This window comes from Mobula hypostoma, chromosome 4 (assembly GCF_963921235.1).
Source record: "Mobula hypostoma chromosome 4, sMobHyp1.1, whole genome shotgun sequence".
NCBI classification, from domain to species: domain Eukaryota; kingdom Metazoa; phylum Chordata; class Chondrichthyes; order Myliobatiformes; family Myliobatidae; genus Mobula; species Mobula hypostoma.
In genome coordinates, this window is record NC_086100.1 from 71,676,505 (window position 1) to 71,688,964 (window position 12,460).

The following is a 12,460-nucleotide window of genomic DNA, read 5'->3' on the forward strand; positions in this document are numbered from 1 at the left end:
GGATTTGTTGCAGCCAACAGGCTGTGTATGAAAACTTTAGGGATGCAGAATCATAAAGGATAGCAAACACGGTACTCAAGATGTTGTATCTAAATGCACATAGTACAAAGTGGATGACCTTGTTCTACTGTTACAGATTACCAGGTACGATGTTGTAGCCATCACTGAATCGTGGATGAACGATGGTTGTAGTTGAGAGCTGAATGTACAGCCTGGATGGATTCCATTGACCTGGTGACAGTGGGAGAAATGATCAATTGTAGCAGGAACTGTGAGCGGTTTATTAAAGAAAATGTAGAAGAGGACTTGCTCATGTTCAATGTTTGCTGTTTCCTTACCTCTTGTCCTGTTGAATCTTGCTGTGAGTGACCTAAAGGAGAGAAGGAATTAAGCACATCAGAAGAGTTTTTGATATACCCATGTGGTCAGTCATATTTCTTGCAGCAGGTGCTCGAGCCCACCAGTCATGCTGATGCTTTGGGCCCGCAGCTTCCAACATACCTTGAGGGGTCTCAGGATTTCCTCCTGTCATGTCCACAGAATGATCCTGCTTCACTTCTTGTGCCTCAGCAGGTGTTTCTTCATCTTTTACAACATCCACATTATTCACCTGTGTGAGAGCATGAAAGAAAGACAGCAGGATATTAATTTTTCAATATTTAGACAGAATCCCTCAACAGGGATGTCCTGCTCACTCACAGTTTATCTCAGGGAAGTTCATTTGCCTGTGTGCAGTGCTCCAGGATTCTGATATATTCCATGTTCCAATGCACTCAGTACGTTGTTTACTCTGACCAACACTTGGTTCTCACATGTACAGGGCGTATCAGCGGTGTCAACAGAACTCTACGAACTACATAGAAGTACAGAAGGGTTAAGCGGAATATCCACTGGTAGGAGTAGTACAGCGGCAAGAGTAGAAAAATCAGGCTTTGGCTCAAAAGAGACTTCGGCTCGGAAGAGGCGTTGGCTCTGTGTAAAGCCTCTGTTAACTTTCCTTTTTATTTTTATTCTCTCTTATTGTACCAATTAAATGCTGTGGTGTGTTCTTGGTGCAAGGTGTTAGAGAACTGGGAGACCCAGAGTCTCCCGGGGAACTACATCTGCGTGAAGTGCATCCGGCTGCAGCTCCTTGGAGACCGTGTTAGGGATCTGGAGCAGCAACTGGATGACCTTTGGCTTATACTGGAGAGTGAAGAGATAGTTGATCAATATTACAGGGAAGTAGACATCCCAAAGGAGGCGAGTAGCTTGGGGACTGTCAGGAAAAATGGAAATGGGCAGTTCGAGCAGAGCACACCTGCAGCCATCACCCTCAGATATATGTAGACCGCATTGGATACGTATTAGGGGGATGACTTCCTGGGAGAATGCCACAGCGACCGGGTTACAGGCACTGCGCATGGGTCAGTGCAGCAGAAGAGAAAAAGAGAGAAGAGAGTGGTAGTGATAGAGGACTCAGAGGTGAAGGGGACAGACAGGAGATTATGTAGACGTGAACAGGACACCTGGGTAGTATGTTGCCTCCCAGATGACAGGGTCAGGGATGTCTCAGATCGCGTCCACAACATTTTGGAGATCAGCCAAATGTCTTGGTACATGTTGGTACGAATGACATAGAAAGGAAAAGCAAAGAGGTCCTGAAAAGAGAATTTAGAAAGCTAGGTAGAAAGCTGAGAAGCAATTTCTGGATTGCTGCCTGTGCAACATGCCAGTGAGGGTAGAATAGGATGATATGGCAGATAAATTTGTGGCTGAGAAGCTGGTGCATGGGGCAGGACTTCAGGTTCTTGGATCATTGGCATCTCTTCTGGAGGGAGGTATGACCAGTTCAAAAGTGACCTGAATCCAAGAGGGACCAATATTCTTGTGAGCAGGTTTGTTAGAGCTGTTGGGGAGGGTTTAAACTAATTTTGCAGGGGGGAAGGAACGGATGGTAAAAAAGTAAAGATAAGCATTAGGTCCAATAGTCAGGAAGGGCAGGCAGGAGATGAGATTTGTTGCAGCCAACAGGCTGAGTATCAAATTTTAGGGATGCAGAACCAGAAAGGATAGCAAACACGGTACTCAAGGTGTTGTATCTCAATGCACATAGTACAAAATGGATGACCTTGTTGTACTATTACAGATTACCAGATATGATGTTGTAGCCATCACTGAATCGTGGCTGAAGGATGGTTGTAGTTGGGAACAGAATGTCCTAAGTTACACGTTACATCAGAGGGATAGGAAGGTAGGCAGAGGGGGTGGTGTGGTTCTACTGGTAAAGAATGGGATTAAATCAGTAGAAAGATGTGACATAGGATTGGGAGATGTTGAATCCTTGTGGGTTGAGTTAAGAAACATCAAAAGGTAAAAAACCTTAATAGCAGTTCTGTACAGGCCTCCCAACAGTGTCTGGGAGGTGGATCACAGGTTACAACAGGAAATAGAAAAAGGCGAGTCAAAAGGGCAATGTTATGGTAGTCATGGGAGATTTTAACATGCAGGTCGATTGGGAAAAATCTGGTTGGTAATGGATCTCAACAGAGCGAGTCTGTTGAATGCCTACAAAATGGCTTTTTTTAGAGCAATTTGTCGTTAACCCAACTAGGGGATCGGCTATACTGGATTCTGTTATGTAATGTACCAGAGGCGATTAGAGAGCTTCAGGTGAAAGAACCCATCTGAACCAGTGGTCACAATATAATTGAGTTCAACTTGAAATTTGATAGAGAGAAAGTGAAGTCTGATGCAGCAGCATTTTCGTGGAGTGAGTGAAATTACAGTGGTATGAGAAGAGTTGGCCAAAGTAAATTGGAAGGAGCTGCTGGCACGCATTTCTTGGAAAAATTTTTAAGATGCAGGTCATATGTCCTCCAAAAATGAAGAAATACTCAAATGGTAAAATAGTTGTGGAGTTAGTGAGAAACAATAAAACATTTCACACAATTGTTAAAGGTGAAAGACAGCATGGCCAATATCAGGAGTAAAACTATGCAATTTTTTTTAATTGATCCAGCCTGGATGGATTGCAGTGACTTGGTGACAGTGGGAGAAATGATCAATTGTAGCAGGAACTGTGAGCGGTTTATTAAAGAAAAGGTAGCAGAGGACTTGTTCATGTTCAATATTTGCTGTTTCCTTACCTCTTGTCCTGTTGAAACTTGCTGTGATTGGTCTAAAGGAGAGAAGGAATTAAGCACATCAGAAGAGATTTTGATATTCCCACGTGGTCAGTCATATTTCTTGCAGCAGGTGCTCGAGCCCACCAGCCATGCTGATGCTTTGTGTCCGCAGCTTCCAACGTACCTTGAGGGGTCTCAGGATTTCCTCCTGTAATGTCCACTGAATGATCCTGCTTCACTTCTTGTGCCTGAGCAGGTGTTTCTTCGACTTTTACAACATCCACATTATTCACCTGTGTAAGAGCATGAAAGAAAGAAAGCAGGATATTAATTTTTCAATAATTGGACAGAGTCGATTAACAGCGATGTCCTGCTCACTCGCAGTTTATCTCAGGGAAGTTCATTTGCCTGTGTGCAGTGCTCCAGGATTCTGATATATTCCATGTTCCAATGCACTCGGTACATTGTTTACTCTGACCAACACATAGTTCTCACATGTACAGGGCCTATCAGCGGCGACAACAGAGCTCTACGAACTACATAGAAGTACAGAAGGGTTAAGCGGAATGGCCACTGGTAGGAGTAGGACAGCGGCAAGAGTAGAAACATCAGGCTTCTGCTCAAAAGAGGCTTCAGCTCAGACGAGGCGTTGGCTCTGTGTAAAGCGTCTGTTAAGTTCCCTTTTTGTTTTTATTCTCTCTTATTGTACCAATTAAATGCTGTGGTGTGTTCTTGGTGCCAGATGTTAGAGAACTGGGAGACTCAGAGTCACCCGGGGAACTACATCTGCGTGAGGAGCAACCGGCTGCAGCTCCTTGAAGACCGTGTTAGGGATCCGGAGCAATAACCGGATGACCTTCGGTTCGTATGGGAGAGTGAAGAGATAATTGATCAACATTACAGGGAAGTCGTCATTCCGAGGCTGCAGGAGGCGGGTAGCTTGGGAACTGTCAGGAAAAATGGAAATAGGCAGTTTGAGCAGAGCACACCTGCAGCCATTACCCTCAGATATATGTAGACCGCATTGGATACGTAATTGGGGGATGACTTCCCGGGAGAATGCCACAGCGACCGGGTTACGGGCACTGCACATGGCTCCGTGCTGCAGTAGAGAAAAAGAGAGTGGTAGTGATAGAGGACTCAGAGGTGAAGGGGACATACAGGAGATTATGTAGATGTGAATGGGACACCCGGTCACTATGTTGCCTCCCAGATGCCAGGGTCAGGGATGTCTCAGATCGCGTCCACAACATTTTGGAGATCAGCCAAATGTCTTGGTACATGTTGGTACGAATGACATAGAAAGGAAAAGCAAAGAGGTCCTGAAAAGAGAATTTAGAAAGCTAGGTAGAAAGCTGAGAAGCAATTTCTGGATTGCTGCCTGTGCAACATGCCAGTGAGGGTAGAACAGGACGATATGGCAGATAAATTTGTGGCTGAGAAGCTGGTGCATGGGGCAGGACTTCAGGTTCTTGGATCATTGGCATCTCTTCTGGAGGGAGGTATGACCAGTTCAAAAGTGACCTGAATCCAAGAGGGACCAATATTCTTGTGAGCAGGTTTGTTAGAGCTGTTGGGGAGGGTTTAAACTAATTTTGCAGGGGGGAAGGAACGGATGGTAAAAAAGTAAAGATAAGCATTAGGTCCGATTGTCAGGAAGGGCAGGCAGGAAATGAGATTTGTTGCAGCCAACAGGCTGAGTATCAAAACTTTAGGGATGCAGAATCAGAAAGGATAGCAAACACGGTACTCAAGGTGTTGTATCTCAATGCACATAGAACAAAATGGATGACATTGTTGTACTATTACAGATTACCAGATATGATGTTGTAGCCATCACTGAATCGTGGCTGAAGGATGGTTGTAGTTGGGAGCAGAATGTCCTAAGTTACACGTTACATCAGAGGGATAGGAAGGTAGGCAGAGGGGGTGGTGTGGTTCTACTGGTAAAGAATGGGATAAAATCAGTAGAAAGATGTGACATAGGATCAGGAGACGTTGAATCCTTGTGGGTTGAGTTAAGAAACATCAAAAGGTAAAAAACCTTAATAGCAGTTCTGTACAGGCCTCCCAACAGTGTCTGGGAGGTGGATCACAGGTTACAACAGGAAATAGAAAAAGGTGAGTCAAAAGGGCAATGTTATGGTAGTCATGGGAGATTTTAACATGCAGGTCGATTGGGAAAAATCAGGTTGGCAATCGATCTCAAGAGAGCGAATCTGTTGAATGCCTACAAAGTGGCTTTTTAGAGCAATTTATCATTAACCCAACTAGGGGATCAGCTATGCTGGATTCTGTGTTATGTAATGAACCAGAGGCGATTAGAGAGCTTAAGGTGAAAGAACCCATCCGAACCAGTGGTCACAATATAATTGAGGTCAACTTGAAATTTGATAGGGAGAAAGTAAAGTCTGACGTAGCAGTATTTCCGTGGAGTGAGTGAAATTACAGTGGTATGAGAGGAGTTGGCCAAAGTAAATTGGAAGGAGCTGCTGACGTGCATTTCTTGGAAAAATGTGGAAGGCACAGGTCATATACACTCCAAAAATGAAGAAATACTCAAATGGTAAAATAGTTGTGGAGTTACTGAGAAACAATAAAACATTTCACTCTGTTGTTAAAGGTGAAAGAGAGTATGGCCAATATCAGGAGTAAAACTATGCAATTGTTTTAAATTGATCCAGCCTGGATGGATTGCAGTGACTTGGTGACTGTGGGAGAAATTATCAATTGTAGCAGGAACTCTGAGCAGTTTATTAAAGAAAAGGTAGAAGAGGACTTGCTCGTGTTCAATGTTTGCTGTTTCCTTACCTCTTGTCCTGTTGAATCTTGCTGTGAGTGACCTATAGGAGAGAATGAATTAAGCACATCAGAAGAGTTTATGAATATTCCCACGTGGTCAGTCATATTTCTTGCAGCAGGTGCTCGAGCCCACCAGCCATGCTGATGCTTTGTGCCCGCAGCCTCCAACGTACTTTGAGGGGTCTCAGGAATAATGTCCTCAGAATCTTCCAGCTTCTCTTCTTGTGGGCGAACCGGTGTTTCTTCGTCATTTCCAACATCCCCATTATTCACCTGTGTGACAGCATGAAGGAAAGGAAGCAGGATATTAATTTATCAACAATTGGACAGAGTCCCTCAACAGGGAGGACCTGCTCACTCGCAGTTTATCTCAGGGAAGTTCATTTGCCTGTGTGCAGTGCTCCAGGATTCTGATATATTCCATGTTCCAATGCGCTCAGTACATTGTTTACTCTGACCAACACATGGTTCTCACATGCACGGGGCCTATCAGTGGCGAACAAAAGAGCTCTCCGAATTATAGAGAAGGGATAAGCGGAATGGCCACTGGCAGGAGTAGGCCAGTGGCAAGAGTAGAAACATCAGGCTTCGGCTCAAAAGAGGCTTTGGCTCGGAAGAGGCGTTAACTCTGTGTAAAGCCTCTGTTAAGTTTCCCCTTCGTTTTTTATTTCTCTCTAATTGTACCAATTAAATGCTGTGGTGAGTTCTTCGAGCCAGATGTTAGAGAACTGGGAGACTCAGAGTCACCCGGGGAACTACATCTGCGTGAAGTACATCCGGCTGCAGCTCCTTGATGACCGTGTTACGGATCTGGAGCAGCAACTGGATGACCTTTGGCTTGTACGGGAGAGTGAAGAGATAATTGATCAACACTACAGGGAAGTAGTCATCCCGAAGTTGCAGGAGGCGAGTAGCTTGGTGACTGTCAGGAAAAATGGAAATAGAGAGTTAGAGCAGAGCACACCTGCGGCCATTCCCCTCAAATATAAGTATACCGCTGTGGATACTTGTGTGTGGGATGACCTCCCGGGAGAACGCCACAGCGACTGGGTTACAGGCTCTGCGCATCAGTCCAGGGTGCAGAAGGGAAAAATAGAGAAGAAGAGAGCGGTAGTGATAGAGGACTCAGTGGTGAATGGGACAGACAGGAGATTGTGTAGACGTGAACTGGACACCCGGATAGTATGTTGCCTCCCAGATGCCAGTGGCAGGGATGTCTCAGATCACGTCCACAATATTTTGAAGAGCCGCCAAATGTCTTGGTATGTACTGGTACACATGACCTAGAAAAGACAAGCAAAGTGGTCCTAAAAAGAGAATTTAGAGAGCTAGGTAGAAAGCTGAGAAGCAGGATCTCCTGGGTAGTAATTTCTGGATTGCTGCCTGTGCCACACACCAGTGAGGGTAGAACAGGACGATTTGGCACATAAATGTGTGGCTGAGAAGCTGGTGCATGGGACAGGACTTCAGGTTCTTGGATCATTGGGATCTCTTCTGGAGGAGGTATGACCAGCTCAAAATTGACCTGAACCCAAGAGGGACCAATATTCTTGTGAGCAGGTTTGTTAGAGCTGTTGGGGAGGGTTTAAACTAATTTGCAGGGTGAAGGGACAGATGGTAAACAGTTAAGATAAGCATGCAGTCAGACTGTCAGGAAGGGCAGGCAGGTGATGGGATTTAGTTGCAGCCAACAGGCTGAGTATTAAAACATTAGCGATGCAGAATCAGAAAGGATAGCAAACACGGTTCTCAAGGTGTTCCATCTAAAAGCACATAGTATAAAGTGGATGACCTTGTTCTACTGTTACAGATTACCAGGTATGATGTTGTAGCCATCACTGAATCGTGGCTGACGGATGGTTGTAGATGGGAGCTGAATGTCCGAAGTTACACGTTATATCAGAGGGATAGGAAGGTAGGCAGAGGAGGTGGTGTGGCTCTACTGGTAAAGAATGGCAAAAAAATGGTGGAAAGATGTGACATAGGATCGGGAAATGTTGAATCCTTGTGGGTTTAATTAAGAAACTGAAAGGGTAAAAGGACGTTGATAGCAGTTATATACAGGCCTCCTAACAGTGGCTGGGAGTTGGACCACAGGTTACAACAGGAAATAGTAAAAGGAGAGCCGGAAGGGCAATGTTATGGTGCTCATGGGAGATTTTAACATGCAGGTCGATTGGGAAAAATCAGGTTGGTAATGGATCTCAAGAGAGAAAGTCTGTTGAATGCCTACGCGATGGCTTTTTAGAGCAATTTGTCATTAAGTCTGCTATGGTATCAGCTATAATGGATTCAGCGTTCTGTCATGAATCAGGGGCGACTAGAGAGCTAAAGGTGAAAGAACCCATGGAAACCAGTGATCACAATATAATTGAGTTTAACTTGAAATTTGATAGGGAGAAAGTAAAGTCTGATGTAGCAGGATTTCCGTGGAGTGAGTGAAATTACAGTGGTATGAGAGGAGTTGGCAAAAGTAAATTGGAAGGAGCTGCTGGCGCACATTTCTGGGAAAAAATGAGGAAGGTGCAGGTCATATTTCCAAAAATGAAGAAATACTCAAATGGTAAAATAGCTGTGAAGTTAGTGAGAAAGAATAAAACATTTCACCCAGTTGTTAAAGGTGAAATTATGTTAATAATAAAAGAGAATGGATATAGGACTGCTGGAAAATGAGGCAGGAGAAATAATAACGTGGACAAGGAGATGGCTGATGAAGTAAATGAGTTTTTTACATCAGTCTTCACTGTGGAAGACACAAACAGTATGCCTGATGTTGTAGTGTGTGAAGGTAAGTAAGTGGGTGCAATTAGTATTACAAGATAAAAGGTGCTCATAAAGCTGAAAGATCGATAGGTGCTTAAGTCACCCGGACCTGAAGAACTGCATCCTACGGTTCTGAAAGAGTTACCGTTAGAGATTGTGCTGGCATTAGAAATAATCTTTCAAAATTCATTGGACTCTGGCATGGTGCCAGGGGACTGGAAAATTGTAAATGTCACTCCATTCTTCAAGGAGGAAGACAGCAGAAAGGAAATTATAGACCAGTTTGCTGGACCTCAGTGGTTGGGAAGATGTTGGAGTCAGTTGTTAAGGATGAGGTGATGGAATACTTGGTGACACAGGACCAGATAGTACAAAGTCAGCATTGTGTCGTTCAGGGAAAATCCTGCCTGATGAACCTGTTGAAATTTTTTGAGGAGATTACAAGTAGCATAGATAAAGGGGATGCAGTGGATGTTGTATATTTGTACTTTCAGAAGGTCTTTGACAAGGTGTCACACATGAGGGTGCCTACCAACTTAAGAGCCAATGGTATTACAAGAAAGTTACTAGCATGGTTAGAGCATTGGTTGATTGGTAGGAGGCAGCGAGTGGGAATAAAAGGATCCTTTTCTGGTTGGCTGCCAGTGACTAGTGGTGTTCCACAGGGGTTGGTGTTGGGACCACTTCTTTTCATGCTGTACTGTATCGAAATGATTTAGATGATGGAATAGATGGCTTTGCTGCAAAATTTGCAGATGATACAAAGATTGGTGGAGGGGCAGATAGTGTTGAGGAAACAGGTAGGATGCAGAAGGACTTAGACAGATTAGGAGAATGGGCAAGAAAGTGGCAAATGAAATACAATGTTGCAAAAAGTATGGCCATGCACATTGGTAGTAGAAATAAATGTGCAGACTATTTTCCAAACGGGGAGAAAATCCAGGAATCTGAGATGCAGAGAGACTTGGGGGTCCTTGTGCAGAACATCCTGAAGGTTAGCTTGCAGGTTGAGTCAGTGGGGAGGAAGGCAAATGTCATGTTAGCATTCATTTCAAGAAGTCTAGATTACAGAGCAACGATGTGATGCTGAAGCTTTATAAGGCACTGGTAAGGCCTCACCTTGAGTATTGTGAACAGTTTTGGGCCCCTCATCTTCGAAATGAAGTGCTGGCATTGCAGAGGGTCCAGAGAAGGTTGACAAGGATAATTCCAGGATTGAAAGGGTTATCATATGAGGAACTTCTGATGCGCCTGGGTCTGTACTCACTGGAATTCAGAAGGATGAGGAGGATCTCATTTAAACCTTTCAAATGTTGAAAGGCCTAGAAAGAGTAGATGTGGAAAGGATATTTCCCATGGTGGGATAGTCCAGGACAAGAGGACACAGCCTCAGGATATACAGGCACCCTTTCAAAACAGAGATGCAGAGAAATTTCTTTCGCCAAAGGGGGGTGAATTTGTGGAATTTGTTGCCACATGCAGCTGTGGAGGCCAGGTCTTTTCGTCTATTTAAGGCAGAGATTGATAGGTTTTTCATTGGACAAAGGTTATGGGGAGAAGGCCGGGAACTGGGGTTGAGGAGGAGAAGAAAAAAGGAGCAGCCATGATTGAATGGCGGAGCAGACATGAAAGGCCGGATGGCCTAATTCTGCTCCTATGTCTTATGGTCTTCTCAACATGTCAATAATTAACCAATATTCTACTATATTAATTGGTTACTGTTTTACCAGTCTAGAAATTTTTTCATTGTCATCTCAAAAATAGGTTGTAGCCATTGAGGTAGAAGTGATCCCACACACCCTGCTCATGGACTGCTCATGCTCTCCCCACTAGGGTGAAGGCAACTTAACATCCGTGCCAGGACCAGACTCAAAAACCTTTACTTTCCCCATGAAGCAAGGCTGGTCAACACCTCCACCCACTGACCAGTGTTTCCACACCACCCACCACCACTACTTTATCATTTCCTGTCAGTCACCTCACGTACAGACACTCCTGTGCCTCGTGCTACTTGATGGACATACAATCAATTTATGTAAATAAGCTCGCTTGTGTATTTATATTTACTGTGCTTTTTATTATATTCTTTACCTTATTGCATTTATTTTGTACTGTATCAGATCTGGAGTAATAATTATTTGTTCTTTACACTTGTGTAGTGGAAGTAACATTAAACAATCATGAATCTTGAGTCTTTCTGGTTCAAATGTGAATAAACACTAACTCTTAAAAATTAGTTGAAAAAGAACACAAATGCAGGAGCCTGATCTGGATGAGGAAAGCTTATTTTCCTGCAATCTGATGTGAAATCCAATGTAAAATACACAAGATTTGAATGATCACTAAATTAAATGCCTAATGTAGCAACAGCATTACTGAAAAGAGTCAACAATACATGCTGCATCTGAGGAAAGGTTTACTGTTAACACTTGTTCTCTGATACCCTCAGTTAGCACTGGAAAAGGGAGCAAACATATTCATTTCCAGCTGCAAAAAGATGGCAGGAGAATGCAAAAAACTTGTAGAATATTTTGCACAGATTGCAACCAACTGAGATAATGTGGCTTTGAGAATGAGATTACTCTTCTCCAGGGAGGAGATAGAGAGCATCGTGGCCTTGAGTCAAGACATCAATGTCAATGGAACGAAGGAGGTGAACATTCACTGCAGGAAGTGGGGCTCGGAACATGCCACTGTTGGCATCAATGATGCTGTCATGGAGGAGACTGAGAGCTTAAAGATCCCAAATGTGAAGGCAATGGGTTCTCTGTGGTTATTTGAGTGATTATGCTGCTTAACTTGGGCAAGAGACTGTTGCTGAACGGTGTCTAACTAGTGTCAGAAGTGTGCACTTGTGTGGCCACTGGACACTACACCATGCTTTGAGTGAACTGTTTTGAAAATAGCACGTTGAAGTTGGATAAGATGTTGGTGAGTCCTAATTTGGAGTATTCTGTGCAGTTTCAGTCACCTACCAAAAGGAAAGAAGTAAATAAGATAGAAAGAGTGCAGAGGAAATTTACAAGGATGCTAATTGGTCTGGAGAACCTGAGTTATAGGGAAAGATTGAATATGTTAGGACTTTATTCCTTCGAACATCAAAGATTGAGAGGAGATTTGATACAGGCATACAAGCTAATGAGGGGTATCGACAGAATAACTGCAAACGGGCTTTTTCCACCGAGGTTGGGTGGGACTCCAACCGGAGGTCATGGGTTTAGGGTGAATGGTGAAAAGTTTAAGGGGAACACGAGGTGAATCTTCTTCACTCACAGGGTCATGAGAGTGTGGAACGAGCTGACAGCACAAGAGGTGCAGGTGATCTCAATTTCAACACTTAAGCGAAGTTTGGATAGGTACATGGATGGTAGGGGTAGGGGAGGGGTACGAGAAGGCCATGGTCCTGGTGCAGGTCGATGGGAATGGGCATTCTAAAGGATTTCAGGATGGACTAGATTAGTCAAAGGGCTTCTTTCTGTGTTATACTTTCCTGTGACTAGTTTTTAGGGGAGAGCTGGTAGGTCAATGGACAGTAGTCATATACTGTCATTCAATGTGAAAACTATCTCAGTATGTTTCTGCTATTAACTGATCAGCTGAAATGAATAATTTCATCACGATACCTTACTACTGCTGACAGTGGTGATGGTGAAGACTACCTACTATAAGGATCCCTGTTTGCTGAGCCCTGTACAAACACTGGTTCACATTGTAGCTTGTTGTGATCAAACACTTAAAGCATAGCTGTCCCCAGAATGCTACAACCAAGTCTACATTTCCAAATATTG

The 12,460-nt window shown here is 43.8% G+C and overlaps 1 protein-coding gene across 8 annotated transcripts in view; it reads right to left on the reverse strand.

Annotated features, from left to right (window-relative positions):
• Positions 1-12,460, reverse strand: part of LOC134345384 (uncharacterized) — a 61,232-nt gene that overhangs the window by 38,712 nt on the left and 10,060 nt on the right. For all 8 annotated transcript variants that reach the window (XM_063045957.1, XM_063045958.1, XM_063045960.1 and 5 more), the window contains 7 exons: positions 6,083-6,182; positions 5,919-5,950; positions 3,292-3,400; positions 3,129-3,160; positions 502-610; positions 339-370; positions 142-231 (listed from right to left, as the gene is read on the reverse strand). In XM_063045957.1, coding sequence (XP_062902027.1) covers positions 142-231; positions 339-370; positions 502-610; positions 3,129-3,160; positions 3,292-3,400; positions 5,919-5,950; positions 6,083-6,182 — 504 coding nt within the window. The remainder of the gene's footprint in view (positions 1-141; positions 232-338; positions 371-501; positions 611-3,128; positions 3,161-3,291; positions 3,401-5,918; positions 5,951-6,082; positions 6,183-12,460) is intronic.